The sequence below is a fragment of the Ranitomeya variabilis genome, chromosome 8, assembly GCF_051348905.1.
Source record: "Ranitomeya variabilis isolate aRanVar5 chromosome 8, aRanVar5.hap1, whole genome shotgun sequence".
Classification (NCBI taxonomy): domain Eukaryota; kingdom Metazoa; phylum Chordata; class Amphibia; order Anura; family Dendrobatidae; genus Ranitomeya; species Ranitomeya variabilis.
The window spans coordinates 112,468,639-112,496,432 of NC_135239.1; the positions used below are offsets into that span (position 1 = coordinate 112,468,639).

Below are 27,794 nucleotides of genomic sequence, written 5' to 3' on the forward strand. Positions count from 1 at the left end.
TGTGGAATATGCAAAAAAAAGGGGGATATGACATGGTTTTCTGTATGTAAACCATGTCTCATATCATGTCGGGTTTAGGCAGAAGAAATGAAAAGCAATTGAATTAATGGCTTTTCTGCTATATCGCGCTGAAGTAAATATAAATATATATATATATATGTCTCAATGACATGGTCGTTCTCCCCTGCTCACACGAGCTTTCTTTCCCCCGGCCATAACCCTTTTCTGGATGTATCGTTTACAATAAAGGAACCAATTTTTTACTGAAGACCGGTGAGTGCCCTCGTCATTTTTCTTTTGTTAGTTATATATATATATATATATATATATATATATATATATATATATATATATATATAAAAAAAAAAACCAAACCCGACTTTGGAGCGAAGATCGCCGACTGCCGACCCGATCCCACAGTGAGATCGGGTCGGGTTTCACGAAACCCGACTTTGCCAAAAGTCGGCGACTTTTGAAATTGGCTGATCTGTTTCGCTCAACCCTAACCCTAACCCTACCCCTAACCCTAACCCTAGGGATCCTAACCCTAACCCTACCCCTAACCCTAACCCTAACCCCAACCCTAGCTATTTCTATTTATAGTGGGTTTTCTAGATGATTTTGATGATTGGCAGCTGTCACACACTTCTCAGCATGCGTTTCAAAAACGCAAACGCAGGAAAAAATGCATGTAAACGCGTCAAAACGCCGCGGTTTTTTTACCGCATGAGAAAACGCATGCGTCTAAAAAACGCAGCGTTTGCACGCGTTTACATGCGTTTTTTCACCAACTGCGTTTGCGTTTAAAACGCTGCATTTTTAAATGCAAATGTGAAACTAGCCTTAGTGACTGCAGACTTGCGAATTCTCACAGTATGCACAGTGTGCGCTGTCAGGATTCTCCAGTTCCAATGTCAGGAGCGGGCGGCTGCGTAACTGCAAGTATACATGTGGTCACATGCCGACTAGACGTGCACAGCCTCACTCAATACAAGTGAATTGAGAGAAGCTGTCTAGTCAGAATGTGGCTGGGAGTATGAAAATTGCATACTTGCATTCATATGATCACCCACTCCTGGCAGCGGCATAGCAGGCTGCGAGTATTCACAAGTTACAACCTGATTAATTCAGTCCCTATAGCAGAGGTGCAGATTTTCTATATAAGATGTATGGCCATGGAATTAAGCAATTATTTGGAACAATGGTTCCCAAACTCCAGTCCTCACAGCCCCCAACAGATCATGCCTTGATAATAATTCCATCACCTGTGTAATACTAAAGAATCCTGAAAACATGATCTTTTGTGGGCCGTAAGAACTGGGGTTTGGGAAACACTGTTCTTCATAACATGCTCTCATCACTGAAAATGAAGCCAAAGTCCCACTGAAAGTCAATGTCAAGAAGAGAGGTGTAATAAAGTAAACCTGGCAGATCCTAGTAAGGCTGGTTTCAGACTAGTGATGCGCCCACAGGGCCGTGGGGTACTCGGTACCAGGTTCTGCGGTTCAAAGGGGGATGTCACGTGGTGACCCGGTCCGTGGCCCTGGGCATCAACTTTAAAGGGGAAGGTCTTTAACGGAAATAAAGTTTATGTTCGTGACACCACCTGTGGTGTTCGATCAGTGGGGACCGACGCTGCTTTAATGGGTCCACTGGGGTGATGTTATGGCAGCTAGATGGTATAACTTCCACAGGTGAAGTGTTTCCTCAGGGCTCCCGTGGGGCAGATGGAAGATGGTGAGGAGTGCAGTAAAGAATGAGGACACAAAGTTGCAGTCTCTTTACCTTGGTTTACTGAAGACTTCAGCCTCCACAGTCCAGAGCACCAAATCACAGGGCAGGCAGGGTCCGGCCGGCTTGAAGGCAAGTTAGGAGTCCCCTTACCCAGGTGGAAATCAAAAGCCTTCCTCTAGCACCGTGGTGGTGTAGTCCCTTAGTGCTTAAAGCTTCACATAAGGTCCTCACATATGTTATCTCTCTCTCTGTCCCCCGGGGAGGATAGGACATAACTCATATGACTGGTGGTTTGAGGCTGTTTATAGGGCTCTAGCACACCCTGGCCTCTGAGGGGTGCCACCGTGCCTCCTGGGTATTAAGTCGGACAGGTAACGTGGAGTTCAGCTGTCCTGCCAGTCTCTGATGTAAGTCATAGAGGTCCTTACAACCTCAGTGTTCCGGCTACCGGTCTCTGCGCTTCAGAAGGAGGCAGCCTGCTCGGGGCTGGTCTCCCCCTGATATCCTCTCCTGTGCTTTGCTCTCCTGCACATTCGCTGCAATCAATTCGGCCTTCTAAATGTCTCTTTCCAGGAACTGCTGCACTGCAGCTACACAGCTCCTTAAAACCTTCCTCTGCCACAGACTGATTCAGTCTGTTTCCTGGCAAGACTGAACGATGTTCTTTCCTTCTCAGTTTCCTCTTTCTGCCAGGAGCTGCAGACCCCCACGTCTGCTCAGCTATTCTCCTATCGTCCCAGCTCCGCCTCAGCTGATGTTCCACTACAAGCTCCTTTCTGGCAATCTCTCTCTCTAGCACATCTTTCTGCTTCCTTCCCCTCTGTGTCTCTGACAGGAACTGTCTAACTTTCCCTACAGACTACCAGTTATATGTATATGGGGAGTCACCTAGCAAGTAGCATCAAAAGCTCCCCCTGGTGGCCTAGAGTGTGAAAGTGTTGCATGTTTGTGGTACCTGGTTGCAGTTATCCCTTCTTGCCTTCAAGTGTAACATCACTCTCCCCGCGAGGAAAGCAATGCTACTGTGAAAACCAGGACCCTGGGGAGCCACACTAGCGTTCGGCAGGGCTGTGGATGAAAGCCTTCTTTGTCCATTAAGCCCCGCCCACTGCCACACCTCTTCTTTCAGCTCCGCCTACGTCTGCATGTCTCCTGCGTACCCTATCTTTAACATTGGGTATGCAGGCCATGCGGATATATGCAGATGCCTCTGCATGCGTCGTTTTGACGCTGCACTGACCTGCGTCAAACGCAACATGTTGCATTTTGTATCCGTCGGTGCAGCGTCAAAACGATGCATGTGGAGGCATCCACATACATCCGCAAGGCCTGCGTACCCAATGTTAAAGATAGGGTGTGCAGGACGCATGCCGACGTAGGCGGAGCTGTAGGAAGAGGCGCGGCAGTGGGCGTGGCTTAATGGAGGAAGAAGGCTGCCATCCGCAGCCCTGCCGAACGATAGTGTGAAACTAGCCTAAAACAGGCAGGTTAAATTTTACCTTGTTTAAAGTTGTCCAGATTTCGAAACTCAACTAAAGTATTTCCATAGTAGTAGTTTGTTACATAAATCTTCTCATCCTTTGCCAATGGATCTTTCATCCAGGCTCCCTCATTCCGTCCGTAAGTGTTTTGAGTTGTGGGACCAGAAATGGTGGACAGAGTATCTTTGCATCGTCCTGATGTGTTGCAAGAGAAAAAATAAGAGAAAGTTACAAGAGCCTGTAAAGTTGCTTTCATAGTGGGATTTAACATGTGCAATACACATTAACTTTTATGAAGGAGTCTTTACATCTTCCTTCCCGCTGTCTCTTCACAAGATCACATTTACTAGATAATGGTTCTAGCATGACTTTGTGTATATATAGGATGTATAGTGAAATTGCTGCAATACCTTTCACTACAGAAAGACTTGTGGGAATAAAAGTGCAGATCTAAGCGAAACACAGCAAACGCCAAACAATGAGATCATGACAAAATGACTGCAGTCACAGATGTAATATCAGTGGTAAAGGAAGTGGGTGTAATGGAGACAGCTGGCCAAACAATAAAAGACATCACATAACAATGAAGTCCATTGTACGTTCTGACCTGTTGCTACTATAGACTTATTTTCCTAATCTGGCAAACACTGTGTTATGCATTGTACAAAATAAAGGAAATGAAGAGACAAGGTTTTATTATTACAAGTTTTATCAGTCATATTTTATCGCAGGTGTTTTTTTTGTTTACAAAACATTCTGTTCCTTTTTCTGATGAAGGGATTTCAGATTACAACAGATAATGTGTTCCTTGAAGTAGTGCGAATGACTTTTTATGGCTTTCTAATACGGCGTTCATTCCCTTCTATGGGGCTCTCCTGTATTTCTGTATGCCTGGGATTTCATCTGGAGACATGCGGGGTTCTGCTCTGTCCATATTATGGGGCCATACAGTGCACCACATTGCTACACGTGAATTGCCTACTGCCACTTCATACAGAACCACAGGAAGTCTGTCTCTGCATGGTCTGTACAGACAGTGTGTTCATGCTCCCACAAATATGGTATCCAAAAGTCCGTTTAATCTGTTTAACCCCTTGGTGTCACAACCAGATCATTTGTTCCCCAGTTTTCTGTTGTCACGTTCCAGGAGCCATACTTTTGTTTTTGGCACCTTGGTCATATGAGGATTTGTTATTTTCGGGAATTTTACACTATTTTGCTGCACAAATAACATGTTAACCTTATTCTGTGGGACATTGCGAATATGGCGATACTAAACATATGTCGTCTTATTTGTATGTTTCATATTTTTGTACAATTAATCTACTCTTTGAAAAAAAAATAATTTGTTTTGGGTTGCCAAATTCTGAGAGCCATAAGTTTCACCATTGTCCATCAGTGGAGCTGTGTGAGGACTATCGCCCCTACTCGTTCAGTATAAATAAAATGGTGGGATGGAGAAAGATGTGCCTTATTAAGAGGTGCATGCCACTTAACCCCTTTCCCCCCAAGGGTGGTTTGCACGTTAATGACCGGGCCAATTTTTACAATTCTGACCACTGTCCCTTTATGAGGTTATAACTCTGGAACGCTTCAACGGATCCTGATGATTCTGACAATGTTTTCTTGAGACATATTATACTTCATAACAGTGGTAAAATTTCTTCAATAAGACTTGCGTTTATTTGTGAAAAAAAACAGAAATTTGGCAAAAATTTTGATAATTTTGCAATTTTCCAACTTTGAATTTTTATGCCCTTAAATCACAGAGATATGTCACACAAAATACTTAACAAGTAATATTTCCCACATATCTACTTTACATCAGCACAATTTTGGAACCAAAATTTTTTTCTGTTAGGGAGTTATAAGGGTTAAAAGTTGACCAGCAATTTCTCATTTTTACAACACCATTTTTTTTTAGGAACCACATCTCATTTGAAGTCATTTTGAAGGGTCTATATGATAGAAAATAATCAAGTGTGACACCATTCTAGAAACTGCACCCCTCAAGGTGCTCAAAACCACATTCAAGAAGTTTATTAACCCTTCAGGTGTTTCACAGGAATTTTTGGAATGTTTAAATAAAAATGAATATTTAACTTTTTTTCACACAAAATTTACTTCAGCTCTAATTTGTTTTATTTTGCCATGGGTAACAGGAGAAAATGGACCCCAAAAGTTGTTGTACAATTTGTCCTGAGTACGCTGATACCCCATATGTGGGGGTGTTTAGGCGCATGGCAGAGCTCGGAAGGGAAGGAGCGCCGTTTGACTTTTCAATGCAAAATTGACAGGAATTGAGATGGGACGCCATGTTGCGTTTGGAGAGCCACTGATGTGCCTAAACATTGAAACCCCAAACAAGTGACACCATTTTGGAAAGTAGGCCCCCTAAGGAACTTATCTAGATGTGTGGTGAGCACTTTGACCCACCAAGTGCTTCACAGAAGTTTAGAATGCAGTGCCGTAAAAATAAAAAATCATATTTTTTCACAAAAATGATTTTTTCACCCCCAATTTTTTATTTTCCCATGGATAACAGGAGAAATTGGACCCCAAAAGTTGTTGTCCAATTTGTCCTGAGTACGCTGATAACCCGTATGTGGGGGGGAACCACCGTTTGGGCGCATGGCAGAGCTCGGAAGGGAAGGAGCGCCATTTGGAATGCAGACTTAGATGGAATGGTCTGCAGGCGTCACATTGTGTTTGCAAAACTCCTAATGTACCCAAACAGTCGAAACCCCCACAAGTGACCCCATATTGGAAACTAGACCCCCCAAGGAACTTATCTAGATGTGTTGTGAGAACTTTGAAACTCCAAGTGTTTCACTACAGTTTATAACGCATAGCCGTGAAAATAAATAATCTTTTTTTTTTCCACAAAAATGTTTTTTTAGCCCCCAGTTATGTATTTTCCCAAGGGTAACAGGAAAAATTGGAACCCAAAAGTTGTCCTATTTGTCCTGAGTACGCTGATAACCCATATGTGGGGGGGAACCACCGTTTGGGCGCATGGCAGAGCTCGGAAGGGAAGGAGGGCCAATTGGAATGCAGACTTAGATGGATTGGTCTGCAGGCATCACGTTGCATTTGCAGAGCCCCTCATGTAACTAAACAGTAGAAACCTCCCACAAGTGACCCCATATTGGAAACTATACCCCCTAAGGAACTTATCTAGATGTGTTGTGAGAACTTTGAACCCCCAAGTGTTTCACTACAGTTTATAACGCAGAGCCGTGAAAATAAAAAATCATTTTTTCCCACAAAAATGTTTTTTTCCCAAGGGTAACAAAAGAAATTGGACCCCAAAAGTTGTTGTCCAACTTGTCCTGAGTACGCTGATACCCCATATGTTGGTATAAACCCCTGTTTGGGCGCATGGGAGAGCTCAGAAGGGAAGGAGCACTGTTTTTCTTTTTCAACACAGAATTGGCTGGAATTGAGATCGGACGTCATGTCATGTTTGGAGAGCCCCTGATGTGCCTAAACAGTGAAAACCCCCAATTCTAACTGAAACCCTAAACCTAGCCCAAACCCTAACCCTAGCCCCAACCCTAACCCTAGCCCTAACCCTAGCCCTAACCATAGCCCTAACTCTAACCCTAACCCTAGCCTTAACCCTACCCCTAACCCTAGCCCTAATCCTAGCCCTAACCCTAGCCCTAACCCTAGCCCTAATCCTAACCCTAACCCTAACCCTAACCCTAGCCCTAACCCTAATGGGAAAATGGAAATACATACATTTTTTAATGTTATTATTTTTCCCTAACTAAGGGGGTGATGAAGGGGGGTCTGATTTACTATTTATAGCGTTTTTTAGTGGATTTTTATGATAGGCAGCCGTCACACACTAAAAGACGCTTTTTATTGCAAAAAATAGTTTTTGCGTCTCCACATCTTGAGAGCTATAATTTTTCCATATTTTGGTCCACAGAGTCATGTGAGGTCTTGTTTTTTTGCGGGACGAGTTGACGGTTTTATTGGTAACATTTTCGGGCACGTGACATTTTTTGATCTCTTTTTATTCCGATTTTTGTGAGGCAGAATGACCAAAAACCAGCTATTCATGAAATTCTTTTGGGGGGGCGTTTATACCGTTCCACATTTGGTAAACTTGATAAAAACACGTTCGGTCTCGCATGAGGGGTGTTCACACTGGGATGCATTGAGAGTGTGCTGGCCAGCCCGCCTAATCGAAAAGTAGGGGCGTGACTAATAGGCTGTGAACCAGACACTATGCAGTACCATTGTGTGAACAACGCCCTATGTGGGCCTTTATTGTGCACTTGTATACTGGGCAGTCACCCCCTCCAGGAGTGGGTATGTGGTGAGTGGCTGCTGATCTGGTATTGTGCACCTGTGTTGCTAACATCTTGCTTTATGGGCTGGCTGCACCCTGCAGTGCATTTGTTCCAAGATCTGGGCAGGTAAGTGTTGCTGCCTTTTTTTTCTGCTTTTGAAAATTAAACTTGATAAAGCAGTTTTATTCTTCGGGTCAGTACGATTACAGCGATACCTCATTTATATCTTTTTTTATGTTTTGGCGCATTTATACGATAAAAACTATTTTATAGAAAAAATAATTATTTTTGCAACGCTTTATTCTGAGGACTATAACTTTTTAATTTTTTCGCTGATGATGCTGTGTTGTGGCTCATTTTTTACAGGACAAGATAACGTTTTCAGTGGTACTATGGTTATTTATATCCGTCATTTCGATCGCGTGTTATTCCACTTTTTGTTCGTTTTTTGCCTATTTTTTTTTTACGGCGTTCACTGAAGGGGTTAACTAGCTGGACAGTTTTATAGGTGGGGTCGTTACGGACGCGGCAATACTGAATATGTGTACTTTTATTGCTTTTTTATTTATTTAGATAAAGAAATGTATTTATGAGGACAATATATATATTTTTTTCTTTACTTAGGAATTTTTTTTTTTTCACATGTGAATATTTTTTTTTTTACTTTATAACATTGCCCCAGGGGGGGCATCTTGTTATAGGGTCAGATCGCTGATCTGACACTTTGCTGTGCACTGTGTCAGATCAGCGATCTGACATGCAGGGCTGCAGGCTTACCAGTGCTTGCTCTGAGCAGGTGCTGGTAAGCCACCTTCCTGCTGGACCCGGATGTAGCCCCGTGGCCATTTTGGATCCGGGGCCTGCAGGGAGGAGACGCTCGGCACAAGGTGAGCACATCGCCTTGTACCGAGGGTCTCAGGGAAGCACGCAGGGAGCCCCCTCCCTGTGCGATGCTTCCCTGTACCGCCGGAACACTGCGATCATGTTTGATCACGGTGTTCTGGGGGTTAATGTGCCAGGTGCCGTGACTGCTCCTGGCACATAGTGCTGGATGTCAGCTGCGATAGTCATCTGACACCCTGCCGCGCTCCCCCCGTGAGCACGGCCGATCGCTATGACGTACTATCTCATCGGTGGTCATACAGGCCCACCCTACCTCGACGGGATAGTATGTCATATGTCAGAAAGGGGTTAATGAATCAGACACATCTTACAAGTGTCAAACGCCTTTGTGTGCCGCGCCAGAAATCTTACTCCAGTCAGGGATCAGAGTAAGATTTCTGGAGTAAGGTACACCCCAAGTAAACCTGTTGCCACGCCCACATCCCGCCAGTGCTCCTCCTTCATTGGCTAAGTAGAACTGGACCGCGCAAGCATTTAGCAACTTATCAAAGTGGTATACACCAGTTAAACACTTGGTGAATCAACCCTTTAGTTTTTTTGTAACAAGCTGTAGTTCTCATTGGTGCCATTTTGTCGTCCAATGTATAACTTTTTATTAACTCTTTGGGAAGCAGAAAGCATAAAAAAACAGCAATTCTATATTTTGTTTATTTTATAAATGCCTTTCACAGTTTAGTATAATTGTCAGCTTATCTTTATTCTGGTTGTTACGATAAAGCACAAATTTGTATATTATTTTTATGTTTGCTACTTTTACACAAAAATTAACTTTTAAAAATGAAAATCTTTTTTTTTGAGTCATTATATTCTGATATCCATAACCTTTTTTCTGTAGGTATGTATGGGGAGGTTTATGGGGTCTTGTTTTCTGCTGGACAAGCTACAGTTCTTACTGATTCCATTTTTTAATACATACAACTTTTTGATCACTGTTTAACTCAATGTTTGTAGTAGGCAGAGTTCAATATGCAGTATAATTCACATGTTAACTTTTCTCTGTGGGTCAACACAATTACGTTGATACCCAGTTTAGACCCATACTACTTTTTCACAAGTAAAATTATTTTTTTCACAACTATTGCTTTTTATTGTTTGTCATATTTTAAGAGCCCTAACTCTTTTCTTTTTCACTATACAGAGCTGTATGAGAAGTTATTTTTTTACATAAAGAGCTATAATCATGAATATGATTTTGGAATACAGATCACTTTTTGATTACTTTTATTTCACTTTTGTTTTACACAAGACTAACCAAAGAGCAATTGTGGTACAGTGTTTGTGGTACAATTGTCAGGTTTCCTGTTGCCACAGTAACCCAATGGAAATCAGTGATCGTATTGGAGGGTTACTGATGGGCTGAAACTGTTGTCACGCCGTTGTTACTACTGACGGCAGCATCTGAGGTATTAAAGTGTTGGATCAACATTATGTCCGATCCCAGCATATGAAGCCGGAGCTCAGCAGTGTATAACAGTCAGGTCCTGCTGCCATGGCACAGGTAAACCCCTATGCCCATGCAATCCATAAGATGTAACTGTGAACCCAATTACATGAAATTATCTGTGATCTGGATTTACAGTTTTGTCCATTTGCTGGAAGAGATTAATATTTCACTGCACTGATAAACTTTTGTGCTTTTTAAAATGGAAAAATCATTAAAAATGTTTTTGAGACAGATGCTTCTAGTACTAATGTTATAAAAGGTGGTATACATGGAAGAAGCTATGGCTTTTGACAAGTGATGGTCCAAAAAACTTACCTTTTAGGGGAGTAGAAACATGGTTATTGTTTACAAGATGAAAAAGTGATAGCTTTTTTACAAGTCTTCCGAAATTAGGTTTACAGTTTGGAATGTGAAGAAACAATGAAAGCCGTGTAAAAATGATCCCCTTTTATAAGTAGTTTAAGGTTTATTTACCATCTGCTAGGCAGCCTTTCCAATAGCAGAACATAAAGTAAAAAGACACAATGAAGAGGCAATGATGTATGGGGAGTCAAGACAAAAGCTTAGAATAAGGATGAATTCTCATTGCCCCAAAAATTAAAGAAGAATAGATCTACTGGCTGTGACCAAACATTTTTGCAGCCCTGATCACAGCATCATGGATATGATATTACTGGTATTGAAAGGTAACTTCACATCCCAGAGAGACAGAAGAGTCTTGGAATACAAATTTATGATGACCTTTGACACATCCAGAACAGGAGTGAATGCGTAGCAAGGATTTATGTCTTTCTACATCAATTAAGGTATGTACTCCTCAGACCATTTGTATGCATCATAACCCTGGACCAGACCTCAATCAGAGGACAAAAAAACTTTCTGTGACACTGAGTCACGCTGAGTCACTTCTCACGGCCAAGCCATGAGAAGGGATAGTCAAGGAGCCCAAGGTCAAAAGCCATATGGGTACATCATAAACAGAAGGAAGAGATAAAGACATATTCAGATAACCTCCCAAGGTCAGAATACTAGCATGATAGTGGATCAGAGCAGAAGGGATTAAACAGACAGATGATCAAAAAGACACATCCGCAGGTATTTCTCAATATCTAACATGAAATCAGAATAAACTGTTCCCGTTTTAGGTTAATTGGGATTACCATAATTATTAATATTTGCCAAATACCAGAATAATGAGAGAGATAGAATGCTTTAAGGCATTTTTATTACTTACTGCAAAGTCAAAAGTTTACATACATTTCATTAGTATTTGATACTGTAGTGACCCAGTCGAGAGTGTGTCCTTTCCTTTAAGTAATCCTGGATTGTGAGTAGCTTCTGTACACTACAGCTCACTCTCTAACTGCCCCCTACATTATTACCTGCATTTGTCAGCTGTAATTGTCCATTTCTAGTCACTTTCACTTTAGATGCAATGCATTTCTCATTTGCTGTGTTCTGGAGTCATCTAATGGTGAAAGTGTACAATGACACAATTATTGTTTTGTACTGATCTGAGATGTGAATTTGTTGTCCTATTGGCCAGCTCCTAGTCACATGGTCAATAGGAGGAGCTGTTTTCCAGGCAAGTCTAGAATGTTCTTTAGTCTGAGGGATGCCCTCAGGGAGAGCAGAACACACGTGGGGGCTGTTTTACTATAAGATCTCCTGTAGGCCTAAGAGCCTGGGTTCCCTCTCTAGCCTGTACAGAATTAATTCTAAAGTCTTTCCGACAGGAATCACCTCAGTTTTACATTCACCTATAAGTACTTGTGCACGTGCCGTGACACACTGTGGAGTTAACCCCAAGTACAGGTCTGTAACCTCTAATTGCTGCGTCCACCTCCTTCTGTAAGCTATCAAAAGACACTGTCCAGTGCTCTTAAAGCTCCAGACCCCAATCACATCTCAGCATCTAAGTGTGAACTGTAATTGCCATGGACTATCCATGAGAGACTGTTCCTTATTTGTTCCAAGTTATAATTCCCATTCCTGCTGAAGTAAAAGCAACTGTTATCCCCGAGACCAGTGTGTGTCATAATTTCTTTGGCTACGTACACCGTGTGGAGGTGGATAACAGGGAACATTCGGCCCTGTCATTACAGTACCATTGCCCTTAAACTGAATGACTTGGATCAAACGTTTGGGATATCCTTCCCCAAGCTTCTCACAATGGTTGGTCAGAATTTGGGCCCATTCCTCCTGACAAAACTGGTGTAACTGATCCAGGTTTGTAGGTCTCCTTGCTCGCACCTGCCTTTTCAGCTTTGTCCATACATTTTCAATAGGATTGAGATCAGGGCTTTGTGACGGCCTCTCCAAAACATTGATTTTGTTATCCTTAAGCCACTTTGTTACCATTTTGGCAGTATGCTTCTGGTCATTGTGCATTTGGAAGACCCATTTCCACCCAAGCTTTAACTTCCTTGCTGATGTCTTGAGATAGATGTTGCTTCAGTATTGCCACAAAATCTTCTTTTTTCATGATGCCATCTATTTTGTCAAGTGCACTAATCCCTCCTGCAACAAAACAACCACACAGCATGATCCTGCCACTGCTGTTTTTCATAGATAGGATGGTGTTCTTAGGCTTCCAAGCTTCTCCCTTTTTCCTCCAAACGTAACGATGGCCATTATGCTCCGCTCCATCGGCCTCAAGGACACCGTTCTCTCCTGGTTCTCCTCCTATCTCTCTGACCGCTCCTTCACTGTATCTTTTGCTGGTTCCTCCTCCTCTCACCTTCCCCTTACTGTTGGGGTTCCTCAAGGATCAGTCCTAGGCCCCCTCCTCTTCTCTTTGTATACTGCCCCTATTGGACAAACAATCAGTAGATTTGGTTTCCAGTACCATCTCTATGCTGACGACACCCAATTATACACCTCTTCTCCTGTTATCACGCCGACCTTTTTAGAAAACACCAGTGATTGTCTTACCGCTGTCTCTAACATCATGTCCTCCCTCTATCTGAAACTGAACCTGTCAAAAACTGAACTCCTCGTGTTCTCTCACTCTACTAACCTACCTTTGCCTGACATTGCCATCTCCGTGTGCGGTTCCACCATTACTCCAAAGCAACATGCCCGCTGCCTTGGGGTCATCCTTGATTCCGAGCTTTCATTCACCCCCCCACATCCGATCACTGGCTTGCTCTTCTTATCTGCATCTCAAAAACATTTCTAGAATTCGCCCTTTTCTTACTTTCAACTCTGCAAAAACTCTTACTGTCTCACTTATTCATTCTCATCTGGACTATTGTAACTCTCTACTAATCGGCCTCCCTCTTACCAAACTCTCCCCGCTCCAATCTGTCCTGAATGCTGCTGCCAGGATCATATTCCTCACCAACCGTTACACCGATGCCTCTACCTTGTGCCAGTCATTACACTGGCTACCCATCCACTCCAGAATCCAGTACAAAACTACTACCCTCATCCACAAAGCACTCCATGGCTCAGCACCACCCTACATCTCCTCTCTGGTCTCAGTCTACCACCCTACCCGTGCCCTCCGCTCCACTAATGACCTCAGGTTAGCATCCTCAATAATTAGAACCTCCCACTCCCGTCTCCAAGACTTTACACGTGCTGCGCCTCAATGCATTAACCTAACTATCCCTGTGTGGCCTATTAAAAAAAAAAAAAAAAAAACATAATCAGGTTCCTCGCATCATGTTCTCATACACTTTATGCAGTTAATAGAACTCTGTGTCTGTATTGCTACATACTTAGTCAGTTAACTGGTTCATGTAGCTTTACATGAACACCCGAGCCTTACACTATGGCTGGTCCAAATAACTAAAGCAATTGTTACCATCCACCTCTCGTGTCTCCCCTTTTCCTCATAGTTTCTAAGCTTCCGAGCAGGGCCCTCATTCCTCCTGGTATCTGTTTTGAACTGTGATTTCTGTTATGCTGTAATGTCTATTGTCTGTACAAGTCCCCTCTATAAGGCACATGTCAGACCAAAGCACGTTCATCTCCAGGATACAGAACCTGTCTCCTTCCTTAGCGGTGTGATGGCTGGACATTCCCATCTTGTTTGTACTTGCGTATATTTGTTTGTATAGTTGAATGATGCACCTTAAAGTACCATATTTTTCTGACCATAAGACGCACTTTTTTCCCTCCTAATTTGGGAGTGAAGTGTGGGTGCGTCTTATGGTCGGAATGTAGCATGTGGGGAGGGGGCAGCGGCTAGTGGGATCGCACTGTGATCCCACTTGCAGGAGGCAGAAAAATGTCCCCGCTGCCCAGAATCCAGCACTGGGGAAACCATGTGGTCTCCATGATTAAAGTACAGTGAATATTCATTAGCCGCTTCCCCGCCCACCTGTCAGCTGAGCAGTGAGCAGCACATGAATACTCCTTCACAGGGACACACATGGTTTCCCCAGTGCTGGATTCCTGCAGCAGCTGGGGAGATCTGTGTGTCTGGTGGAGGAGGAGGCAGGAGCAGGGGCCAGAAGGGATAAGATCGCTGCATACCTGCCTGGGCTAGATGCTGAGTGCTGGACATAAAGACCTGTGTGATGTCATGAAGAGGGCGAGCTGGAGAATCACATGGCAGCACAGAGCCCTCCCTCTTCTGATGTCATCACAGGTCCTTCAGACACCACACTAGAATCTGCAAGCTTCCTCTTATGACCTGTGCTGTGGAGAGGCAACAAGAGGGAGGGCTCTCTGTGTGTGCAGTCATTGGATGCTCCAGCTTTTTACCTCACCACAGTGGCTGGCTGGCTGGCACAATTAAAAGGTTAGTCTTTACAACACACAATAAAGCACTCTGCCACTCCTGTGGTGAACTATAACTCGCAGCATGCCATAGCATCTGCAGGACATGCTGGGAGTTGTAGTTCTCCCAATGGGATCTTAAAGCAGCACTCCAGTGTTATTTTTCAGTTCTGGAGTGGTGCTTTAAATATAAGCCTTGTCTCCCCATTCTTATACTCACCCTCCAGCGTCTTCATATAGTACTGTACAGACACCACACTGGTTCCGCAGCACCATCTTCTACCCACAGCTTCCAACATAATAACACACTATTATATATAATAACAACACATATAATGCCTTTTGGTAGTAACCCGTGATGATGTAGCAGTCCCGCAAGACCGCTACGTCATCATGGGTCGTTGCCGCAATGCATTCTTGGGACCGGAGCTGCCACGGATGCTGGAAGGTGAAATATAATGATTTTTTTAATTATTATTTTTAACATTATATGTTTTTACTATTGATGCTGTATAGGCAGCATCAATAGTAAAAAGTTGGTCACACTTACAGGGTTAATGGCAGCGATAGCGGACTGCTAAAATGCTATGTGGGCGCTGACTGGAGGGGACACTGACTGGAGGGCAGTAGGGAGGGGCCAATTCGCAGCTGGACTGTGCCTGTCGCTGATTGGTCGCGCCCAGCCGGCCGCGACCAATCAGCGACACGGGATTTCCATGACAGAGAAACAGACAGACAGACATACAAACAGATGGATAGACGATTATATATATATAGATTATGGTAATCCGAATTGGCCTAAAACAAGAAAGGTTTAATCTGATTTCACGACAGATATTGAGAAAACACGCATATGTGTCTTTTTAAATAGTGCATGTAAACTTCTGGTTTCAACTGTATGTCCTGCTGCGTATAAATATGTGACTCTTCAGATTTTGTGCCTGATGAAGAGTCTTGAGTAGCTTGGAAAGCTTGCTATTTATTACCGTCTTTCAGTTAGCAATTAAAAGGTATCAAATACTGAAGACTCTTACATTTTAATATTTTTCACACTATAACATGTATTCACAATTAAAAAATAAGCAATAATACAGACTAATTGATAAACAAAACATAAGTCACCTATAATTAATAATATTTACATAAAGTTGGTATAACATTCTCATGTAATCATTATATAAAGTAGGGCACATGAACTAACCAAATTTCAAGAGGAGTCATTAATTGGGATGAGCGAAAGTGCTCGGTGATACTCAGATATAGCTCGAGTATCTGCGTGCTGGGAAATGCTTGGCACTCAGTGAGTATTAGCCAGTGCTTGGATTTGAAGCTCGGATCCCCACCCCGAATGTTTGGCGCCTGTTGCACAGCCAATAAGCATGTGAGGATTGCCTGCCAGACACTGAAATGCTGTAGCCATCTTGGCAGTGGCAGTACTGTGATTGGCTGGCCATAGTACATCATCAGAGGTTATAAAAGAACAGGCGCCGCAATGCTCGGCACACTGATGCCATTGTGCAGCTCAGAAAACTAATTATATATATATATATATATATATATATATATATATATATATATATATATATTCTCTTATTTAACTGCTCTAACACATTGGAAATTCTCATATACCGTACTTTTCGAATTTATAACATACTTTTTTCCCATTAAATTTTGGGGCAATGCTGCAGGTCCCAGGCTGGTAGGAGGAGGTGTTCAGCGGTGAAGGGGCTCCGCCAACATTTTGTGAACGCCCAGAGCCCCCCGAACATTCCATGCTTTCAACGCAGTGGACTCCAGGAAAATTGCCATCGGAGGCATCACATGCGCACATTGAGGTCTTGACACTGAGATCTCGGCTCCCGAGATTTCAGTGGCACATGCACCGCTGGAGGTGGCCATTTTCCCAGAGTCCACTGCATTTAAAAGCATGGAAAGTGTAGGGATTGAAGGTTTTCACAAAATGACGTTGGAGTCCTCCCATCCGCTAAACACCAACTACTACCAGCGTGTGGCCCAAAGCATCGCTCCACTCCTAGCTCCTCCAAACACCACCTCCTACCAGTCTGGGGCCTGCAGCATCTCCTGCCTGTACCACCACCAGTTTCCTGCCACCAGGGATCCTGCTCCACCACTGCCACTCCCCCAAGTAAGCTACCATGAAAGCAGATTATAAGACGCGCCACCATTTTATCATAATTTTTTTTCCCCTTTTTTCCTCCCCAAAATTTGGAGTGTGTTTTTATAATAAGGTGCGTCTTATAATCCCCAAAATATGCGGAGTCCTTGATGTGCCTAAACAGTGGAAATCCTCTACAAGTGACCCATTTTGAAAACTACACACCAGAAATGAAGTTACCTAGAGTTGTGGTGAGCACCTTGAACTCACAGGTGCTTCACAGAATTTTGTAACATTGAGCCATGAAAATGAAAAAATGAATTTTTCCCCAAAAACTGTTGGGTTACTTTAGCCCCCATATTTTTCCTTCTCACAAGGATAACAGGAGAACATGGACCATACAATATTTGTGCTATTTTTCCTGAGTATACCGATACCCTATATATGGTGGAAAGCTACTGTTTGGGAACATGGCAGGGCTTGGAATGGAAGAAGTGTCAACTGAATTCTGATGTGCAATTTTGGCTGGCAAAACACTTTTTGGCATGCCAAAACAGCAGAAACACCCTCAAGTTGCCCCATTTTGGAAACTGCACTTCTTGAGGAATTCCTCTGGGGTGATGTGAGCATTTTTAACCCTAAGGCAATTCACAGAATTGTGTAACATTGGGCTGGGTTAATGGAAAGCTACCAATTTTTCAACTAAAATGTTGCTTTGGCCTCAAGTTTTTAATTTTCAGAAGAAGTGCTAGTAGGGTAAAATCAACCATACAATTTGTTACACAATCTCTCCTGAGTATGCAAATACCCCATATGTGGTCAAAAACTATTTTTAAGACAGTGGAAAGCTCAGAAGGGAAGAAATGCCTGTGAAGAATATTGGAGATATAATTTCATGTCAATAATTTGTATTCTATTTGGCATGGGATTATAAACCCCCTTCAGTGTGCATCTGTAAGGCCATGTGCACACCTTCAGTATTTTTCGCGTTTTTTTCGCGTTTTTCGCTATAAAACGTGATAAAAACGCGAAAAAAACGCTCACATATGCCTCCTATTATTTACAGTGTATTCCGCATTTCTTGTGCAAATGTTGCATTTTTTTCCGCGAAAAAATCGCATCGCGGAAAAAAAAGCAACATGTTCATTAAAAATGCGGAATTGCGGGGATTCCGCACACCTAGGAGTGCATTGATCTGCATACTTTCCGCACGGGGCTGTGCACACCATGCGGGAAGTAAGCAGATCATGTGCGGTTGGTACCCAGGGTGGAGGAGAGGAGACTCTCCTCCACGGACTGGGCACCATATAATTGGTCAAAAAAAAAGAATTAAAATAAAAAATAGTCATATACTCACCTTCGATGTCTTCCCGCCTCACCGCTGCATGCTGCCGCTTCGGTTCCTGTAGCTGGTGTGCGGTGAAGGACCTGCGATGACGTCACTGTCTTGTGATTGGTCGAGACCGGTCATGTGACCGCTCACGTGACCGCGACGTCATGGAAGGTCCTGCGCGCACATACCATCTATACGAACGGACGCCGGTGAGGAGATCAGCTGTCTGCAGGTGAGTATAAGCATTTTTTTTATTTTTTTTTATTATTTTTAAACATTCTATCTTTTACTATAGATGCTGCATAAGCAGCATCTATAGTAAAAAGTTGGTCACACTTGTCAAACAGTATGTTTGACAAGTGTGACCTACCTGTCAGTCAGTTTTCCAAGTGATGCTACAGATCGCTTGGAAAACTTTAGCATTCTGCAAGCTAATTACGCTTGCAGAATGCTAAAAAAACCGTGAAAAAAATGGAAAAAAAACGCAAAAAATAAAATGCGGATTTCTTGCAGAAAATTTCTGGTTTTCTTCAGGAAATTTCTGCAAGAAATCCGGACATGTGCACATACCCTAACAGAACACCTAGCTCAGCAGGGAGGTTCAAGCCTCAAAAGGCTGTGAGTGACAGATATCACACCTTGAGCCAGCTCAGAGCGGGACAAAGGTTTGTTTGCAGGACAAAGTTTTTTTAGCCATTTAAATACCGTGCAGTCTAACTGCTTTGTTCAGAGAGTCATCATTTAATCAGGAGAATATGGACTTATCGTACACCCTGACAACACACCGATTATATTTTCAAAATTTCTGGAACAGACCAAATGCCTTCCAGGGTCTCGATCCGTTATTGCACGCCAGATACATAGCATGGCAAGTAGGAACCAGATGGCAAAGATGTGTTTAGTCTTAATGCATAGTAAGAGCCTGGCTGCAGCCGATGGCGCCCAAACCACCTCCCTAAGATTGTCCAATAAGGAGTTATGACCCATGTTAGGTTCTGGAGTTTTTAGTTGCTAGCGGCAATGGGAGGGGTTTTAGGTTCAGCCCATACGACAGAAAGGGAGTGACCAAAAGGGGATAAAGTCTAGTCTAAGTCCATGTGGTCTCTCTCTCTGTTATGATTGCAGTTCACTTTGAAAGTGGGAGCCATGTCAAGTAACGTGCTATGAAGGACATAGGAGCCGGTTGGCAGCCCATGCCCCTTGCGGCTCAGCCTATGGTCGACATCAACCTGACAATTGACATGATCCATCTGCTTTTATCTTTTGTTCTACTAGTATTATATTTGCATATCTGACCATTGTATATGCATAACCATCGTCTATATAGTGTATTATCCAGAGTGCCCTTAAGGCAATTAAATATACAATTTAACCTTGGGCTTTTCTTTTATCTCAATTCACAAATTTGCATTTCCATTTCTCGGCTTAACTCTTCATGCTACTGGCCCTAGTTTCTGGCCCAATATACCATAATCCCGTTAATGGATTGGGCTTATATCTAACAAGGAACCGGTGACAGTTAATAATAATAATAATAATAATCTTTATTTATGAAGGAGTGGTCAGAAAGATAGGAAGAGAACCAGGAGAGAGCAGTGTCCTTAATGCCTAGTGACTGGAGCCTAGAGAGTAGGAGAGGGTGGTCAACAGTGTCGAAAGCTGCAGAAAGGTCGAGAGGAATGAGCAGAGAGTGGTCACCATTACATTTTGCTGTCAGAAGGTCGTTGGTCACTTTGATGAGTGCAGTTTCTGTCGAATGTAGGGGGCGGAAACCAGACTGTGAAGGGTCTAGGAGGTAATGAGACTGGTGGAGATGTGAGGGAATGGGGTCAGTAGTGCATGTAGTCGGATGAGAAGAAGAGAGGAGCTTGGAGACTTCTTCTGTGATGGGATCGAATGTGGAGAGTGAGCCAGGGGAAATGCAGAGAGGGATGGGAGTCACTGCACTTGGTGGCTGGGAGTGGATTTCCTGAGGATATTATCTATTTTCTCTATAAAGTGGGAGGCCAGGTCATCAGCACAAATGGCTGTGATAGGGGCTTGTGCTTTTGGCCTTAAGAGGGAGTGAAAGGTGTCAAAAAGTTTCTTGGGGTTGTTGGATAGTAAGGAGATCAGGGTGGTGAAGTAGGTGGGTTTGGCAAGGTGAAGGGCAGAATTATAAATTCTTAACATAAATTTGAAGTGGATGAAGTCTGCTGGTGTGTGAATTTTCCTCCATAAGCATTCAGCACACCTAGAGCATCGCTGGAGAAATCGGGTTTGTGATACTCTGTGTTTGGAGGTTCTGAGGGTGAGGGGAGCTACTTGGTCAAGGGTGCTTCTAAGAGTGTTGTTGTAGTGATGTACAGCCATATCAGGACAGGAAAAAGAGGAGATTGGGGACAGTGATGAGTGTAGGGGGTCTAAAAGTGTATGAGGGTTATTGGCTTGTAGATTTCTGAATGTGTGGTAGGCAGGAGTGTGCTGGGGTGGGCGAGGATTTGTAAGCATGAAGGAGAGGATGTTGTGGTCAGAGAGGGGAAGTGGTGTGTTATCTAGGTAGGAGATTGAACAGAGCCGGACAAAGACCAGATCAAGGGTGTTACCGTCTTTGTGTGTTTCAAAGGTTGAGAGCTGTGAGAGGCTTAGAGAGGTGGTTACTGATAGAAGCTGGGAGGCAGATGTGGAAGTGGGGTAGTTAATGGGGATGTTGAAGTCTCCTAGAATAAGGGTTGGTAGTTCTGAGGACATGAAGTGCGGCAGCCAGGCAGAGAAATGGTCCAGGAAGTGGGTGGGTGAGCCTGGGGGTGGTATATGACTGCTACTTTGAGGGAGAGGGGATGGAAAAGCCTGATGGTGTGGACCTCAAAAGAAGGGAATGAGAGTAATGTAACTGGGGGGATGACCTGGAAAGTGCATTGTGGGGACAGGAGTATGCCGACTTCACCACCATGTCTGTTTGTGGGTCTCGGGGAATGTGAGACTTGTAAGCCACCATGGGAAATGGCAGCAGGGGAGACAGTGTCAGAATCCTGGATCCAGGTTTCTGTGAGGGCCAACAGATTAAGAGAGTTGTTCAGAAAGTAATTGTGTAGGAAAGGAAGCTTGTTACATACAGACTGTGGATTTTGTGGATTCCAAAGGTCACAATTAAAAGAAGGAGATGAAAGATTGCAGCTAATATTAAAAAGGGTAGTGAGGTTTCAATGTGAGGTAGGGTAGGGGAGATTTCCCCTAAAATCATTAGGAGTAGGAAGATAAAGAGCAGGTAGTTTTTGGAATTGTAAGAATTTTTTTTGTGTGATGTGTTTGGGCAACATGGGCTGAGGTTTTTCAGGAAGGTGAGAAGTGCATGGGAGCTGTACATGGGAGAGGGAAGGAGAGAGGGCTGATGTGTATGCGTTGTGATGGAGGGGGGATGGTGCGGTGAATTTGGATGTCAAGGGAACATAGGAGGATAGAAATAAAGCACAAGGATAGAAGGGAGAGCAAAGTGTGGGTTATCTGACTCCTTCCCTGACTAACTGCCATGGAATAACTGCTTTATCTTGATGCTTATCTTCTGGGATGCTTTGCTTATGGGATGCATGCGTGCACCCCATACTGCGTGCATCCCTTAGGATGTTTCTAAATTTATAGGCCACAATACAGGCTCAGGAGATTTGGATTGTGGGAGCTGATTTGTGATAATTTGGCAGCTAGGGCCAGCACACCAGGGGGTGGTTAGATGATCAAAGACATTGCGCCTGGCTACATCTATGTGCTATAGCACCTTCCACCAGATAACATCTAGACTGACAGTTCTACTGGTACTAGTGAAAGGGGCCTCTCAGACTGTCAGGGTTGTGGGTGAATGTGGCGCCACGTCAGTGACTGCATGGGCCACATGCTCTCACTTCCCGTGCCTCCCTGGGCCCATGTTGACAGGTGTTTCTGTTTAAAACTGTACTAAGCTGACCTTATGTATCCCTAGGGGATGCAGAACATCACATTGGTGATAGTGGGGAGATTGCATTACGTGATCCGTGTGACATAATACTGATGTCAAGCAGGGTAGCGAGGTGTGTGTGAGTGTGGGACCCATACTCCTAGGCACTAAAGATTACCAGCAATAGCTTTTTTGCCTCTGAGGTCTTAAGATCAGCTCAGCACTAGACAGTTTGAGTACAAATTCTGTAAGGTGTGTGGGTGCATCAGGTTGCAGCTCTGTGTCAGTGACCAAAGAGTGCAAGGATTGCCTGTGCTGCTAGGGACAGAGGAAGAAGGTGGAAGACGATGTTGCTCAAGTAGAGGGGGAGTCCAACCGAGGATCCCAAGGAGCCAGTTGTCTGCGATCAGTCCCGCAGTGGGCCGCTCACTACCTGTCCATCCCCTCAGCCAGGCAGGCTCGGATACACTCCTGCAAGCTGCCCTGGCCAAACTCAAGGAAGGAGACAAGGCCTTGTACAAGACCATCATAGCAGCAGCAGAATGTAGCAAGGTAGTGGAAGCTACAGAACGTCAGCTAGATCCTAAACACCAGCAACAAATGCTTTAGCCACAACTTAAGGTCTCCCTGGGCCCGTGTGGACAGGGGGTGTCTGTAAAACTGTACCAACCTGACTTTACAAGTCCCCAGGTGCTGCAGAACATCATGTTAGTGATAGTGGGGACATCACGTTACGTGATCTGTCTGATGTAAGGCTATGTGCACACGTCCGGATTTCTTGCAGAAATTTCCTGAAGAAAACCGGAAATTTTCTGCAAGAAATCCCCATTTTTTTTTGGCGTTTTTTTTCCGTTTTTTTCGCGGTTTTTTTAGCATTTTGCAAGCGTAATTAGCTTGCAGAATGCTAAAGTTTTCCAAGCGATCTGTAGCATCGCTTGGAAAACTGACTGACAAGTTGGTCACACTTGTCAAACATACTGTTTGACAAGTGTGACCAACTTTTTACTATAGATGCTGCTTATGCAGCATCTATAGTAAAAGACAGAATGTTTAAAAATAATAAAAATAATAAAAAAATGGTTATACTTGCCCTCTGCAGACAGCCAATCTCCTCAGCGGCGTCCGTTCCTATAGATGCCGGTGTGGTTCAGGACCTTCGATGACGTCGCGGCTTGTGATTGGTCGCGTGAGTCACATAAACGGTCACGCGACCAATCACAAGACAGCGACGTCATCACAGGTCCTGAACCACACCATCTATAGAAACGGAAGAGAAAGCATGCACCGGAGAGGCGGGAACACTTCGGGGGCCATCAGAGGGTGAGTATAGGACTATTTTTTATTTTTTTTATTTCTTTTTTTTTACCAATTATATGGTGCCCAGTCCGTGGAGGAGAGTCTCCTCTCCTCCACCCTGGGTACCAACCGCACATAATCTGCTTACTTCCTGCATGGTGTGCACAGCCCCGTGCGGGAAGTAAGCAGATCAATGGGCTCCTAGGTGTGCGGAATCCCCGCAATTCCGCATTTTTAATGAACATGTTGCTTTTTTTTCCGTGATGCGATTTTTTTTGCGGAAAAAATCGCATCATTTGCACAAAAAATGCGGAATACCCTGTAAATAATAGGAGGCATATGTAAGCGTTTTTTTCGCGTTTTTATCACGTTTTTATAGCGAAAAAACGCGAAAAAAACGCGAAAAATCATGAACGTGTGCACATGGCCTAATACTGATGCCAGGTTGGAGGCGAGGTGTGGGTTCATCCCAGCATCACATTGGACTTCAGATTTTGCTAGAATGGTTTGACGGTGCCATGTCACATTAGCAGAGACCCTGAAGTGCCAGAACAGCAGAACCCCCCCATAAGTGACCATATTTTACAAACTACACCTCCCAATGAATTGTAGGTCCTCAGAAAAAAATAGGTAATAGTTGTAATCGAACAATCTGAGGACTCATAGAGAAAATAGCAAATTTTTATTTGAAAATAGACCAGTCATACAGGGTGCCAACGTTTCGGCCCGAAAGCCTTTATCAAGGCAGTTATCTGTATGGTGAAATATAAAGTAGAGCTGGTAGGTGAGTAATATAGGATACCAGATGCAGCCGCTATCCTATATTACTCCCCTACCAGCTCTACCTTATATTTCACCATTCAGATAACTGCCTTGATAAAGGCTTTCGGGCCAAAACGTTGGCATCCTGTATGACTTGTCTATTTTCAAATAAAAAATTGCTATTTTCTTTATGAGTCCTCAGATTGTTCGATTACACAGGTGTTTCACAGAATTTTATACCAATGCGCAGTGAAGAAAAATTGATTATATTTTTGCAACAAAAAAATTGTTTTTGCCCCAGATTTTACATGTTCACATAGGAAAATGAATAAAACTGGCAGCAAAATTTGTCACACAATTTCTGTTGATGCATGTGGTGATACCCCCCATATGTGGCTATACTGTACTGCTTAGGCTTCTTTCACACTAGCGTCGGGCTCGGCCCGTCGCAGTGCGTCGGGCCAAGGTTACCGACGCTAGCAGTGAATGCGCTGCACAATGGGGGCAGCGGAAGCATTTTTCCAGCGCATCCGCTGCCCCATTGTGAGGTGCGGGGAAGTGCGGGGAGGTGGGGGTGGAGCTCCGGCCGCGCATGCACGGTCGGAAAAAGCGGACCGTCGGCAGCAAAAAACGTTACATGTAACGTTTTTTGCTCCCGGCGGACCGCCACAACATGGCGCAACCGTCTCACTACGGTTGCAACGTGTGTCAATGCGTCGCAAAGCGTCACTAATGTTAGTCTATTGGGCAAAAACGCATCCTGCAGACAACTTTGCAGGATGCGTTTTTTCCCCTAAACGACGCATTGCGACGTATTGAAAAAAACGCCAGTGTGAAAGTAGCCTTAGCCATGCAGCAAGACTCAGGAATCAAAGAGCGCTATTTAATTCTTGGAGAACAAATTATCATAGAATAGTTTGCAGACTTCATATACAGAATCCCTAAGTGCCAGAAGAGCAGAAGCCCTCATATATTGTAGTGCTCATATATTGTGCCCAGCACGTTCTTCTGGAGTGATGGACCCTTTAAATTAGGTCGGATTTCATCTCTCCAGAAATGTGAACAAACATGTGAACGCTAAATGTGATTGACGTACACTGTGGGCTTGAGAAGAGAGGGAGGCATTTGGATTTGGGAGAGCAGAATTCGCTGGATTTCTTTTGGGGTGAAGAGCCATAGCGGTTTTTTAGAGCATTTGTGCTACCAGTAACGTGGAAGCCCCCTATATTTATCTTAACAAATGACAAACCTGAGTGGGGAATTGCTTTTTTTGTGGATTGAGTTGAAGCTTTTGTTTGGAACATGTTACATAACATTTTGGATCACATTTATCCTGTGCTCTACGCTGAAAACTTAAATCGGGGTTTCCATCTAAATCTCCAAATGACGTGATTCAGATGAAAGCCAGAGAGATCCAATCACTATAATGATGCAGCAGAGTTACTCTGGACTCCATCTGGCCTCAGTTTAGCATTGTCCTTCTTTCAGAAGTGCACAAAACTGTGGCCAACCACGCTTAAATATGCATGTTTAAAAAAAGATAGACTCCACCAAATCATAGGACAGACAGAGTCCACAGTGTCTTCATCTGCCTCATTATAGTTAATCTTCCTCTGGGAGTTTCATCTGAATCACATATTTCAGAGATTTACACGGAAACACCGATGTAAGCGTTCAGGATAAATGTGAGTAGAGTGTCACTGTAATATTCTTATGAACCTCAACAAGTTTCTGCATGGCAATCTCTACTCCAGGACACCAAGAACTCATTCCAGAGAATTCACAAAAATGGGGATGAAAACCATAATTATAAAAAAGGGCGGGTTTTCAGTAGACTGATTAACTTGACTGTTAAATGTGAACTCAGCAAGAGGTAAGAATGAGGACCAGTCCTCCTGCTGAGCCACAACCAAACATCTAAGAATTTCTTATAAAACACTCTCCATACCTTGGAGACAAATTGCACTCCTCTATCAGACACAATGATCATTCCATGCAATCTCATCACTTGATTGATAAACAACCTGGAAAGGGTTTCAGCATTGGCTATCCCTGATAAAGGAACAAAATGTGCCTGCTTACTGAATCAGTCAACTATCACCCAAATAACAGTCTTTCCTCCCAACAAAGGTAAATCCGTAATGAATTCCATGGACAAATGAGTTCACTTTCTTTCTGGAATTGGCAATGGAGCTAATTCCCAGGCCAGCTGATTATGACAGACTTTAGCGCGTGCACAAACTTCATATGCGGATACAAAATCTTTAATATCATTAAACATGGATGGCCACAATCAGAGTCTAGCAATAGCTTTCTGCATAGCAATGACCCCCACTCAAAATGGAACCATGAAACTCCTGCAACAGACTTAATCTTAGATATACAGGCACAAATAATTTACATCCTAGAGTAGTGAAAGGAGCCGACAACTGGACCTCCGGGCTATCTGTTTCCAACTCAGAGGAAACCATAGAAATCACAATACCCTGGTGAAGAATGGAGGATGTAGCTTCTGGAGGAGAAACTGAATCAAGGCTGCATGACAAAGCATCAACATTCTTGGACCATGGCCTGAACATAATGGAAAAATTGAATCTAGAAAAAAAATAAGGGCCATCTTGCCTTTTTTGGGGTTAAACGTTTAGTAGATTTAGATTTAGTAGATTTAGTAGACGTTTCCCTCTCCGTGGGTGGCACCATAATAACACCCCAGCAGCAGGCGTGCTGTCTGGGTGCTATGTTTGACTCCGATCTCTCCACATACCATATACAATCTCTTGCCCGCTCATGCCGCTTACACCTAAAGAACATCTCTAGAATCCGCCCTTTTCTCACTATAGAAACAACAAAAACTTTCACTGTCGCCCTGATCCACTCCCGCCTGGACTACTGCAACGCTCTATTAACCCCTTCCCGTCCTTTGACGCATACGCTGCGTCATGAAAGTCTGTGCCAATCCGACCTATGACGCAGCGTATGCGTCATGGAATGATCGCGTCCCTGCAGATCGGGTGAAAGGGTTAACTCCTATTTTACCCGATCTGCAGGGAGAGGTGGAGTGGTGCTTCAACCCAGGGGGGGTGGCTTCACCCCCCCGTGGCTACGATCGCTCTGATTGGCTGTTGAAAGTGAAACTGCCAATCAGAGCGATTTGTAATATTTCACCTAAAAAACTGGTGAAATATTACAATCCAGCCATGGCCGATGCTGCAATATCATCGGCCATGGCTGGAAATACTCAAGTGACCCCCCCACACCCACCGATCGCCCCCCCAGTCCTCCGTTATGGGGTCCGGTCCCCTCCGTCCGCCTGCCGGCTCCCCCGTCCTCCTGTCCGCTCCCTCCTTGTTTGTATCCACCCCCCTGTGCTCCGATTACCCCCCCTGTGCTCCGATCCACCCCCCCCCCACCCCTTCATACTTACCGATCCTCCCGGTGTCCGTACGTCTCCTCGCTGGGCGCCGCCATCTTCCAAAATGGCGGGCGCATGCTCAGTGTGCCCGCCGAATCTGCCAGCCGGCAGATTCCTTACAGGTACATTTTGATCGCTGTGGTAGGTTCTATCACAGCGATCAAAATAAAAAAAATAATAAATAAACCCCCCCCCTTTACCACCCCCATAGGGACAATAATAAAATAAAGAAATTTTTTTATTTTTTTTTCGTTTTCCACTAGGGTTAGGGTTAGAACTAGGGTTAGAACTAGGGGTAGGGTTAGGGTTAGGGTTAGGGTTACGGGTAAGGTTAGGGTTAGGGTTATGGCATGTGCACACAGTGCGGATTT

At 43.9% G+C, this 27,794-nt stretch overlaps 1 protein-coding gene across 3 annotated transcripts in view; it reads right to left on the reverse strand.

Moving 5' to 3' along the window:
- OLFML2B (olfactomedin like 2B) overlaps positions 1-27,794 on the reverse strand; it is a 626,988-nt gene that overhangs the window by 95,916 nt on the left and 503,278 nt on the right. For all 3 annotated transcript variants that reach the window (XM_077278505.1, XM_077278504.1, XM_077278503.1), the window contains one exon: positions 3,234-3,410. In XM_077278505.1, coding sequence (XP_077134620.1) covers positions 3,234-3,410 — 177 coding nt within the window. The remainder of the gene's footprint in view (positions 1-3,233; positions 3,411-27,794) is intronic.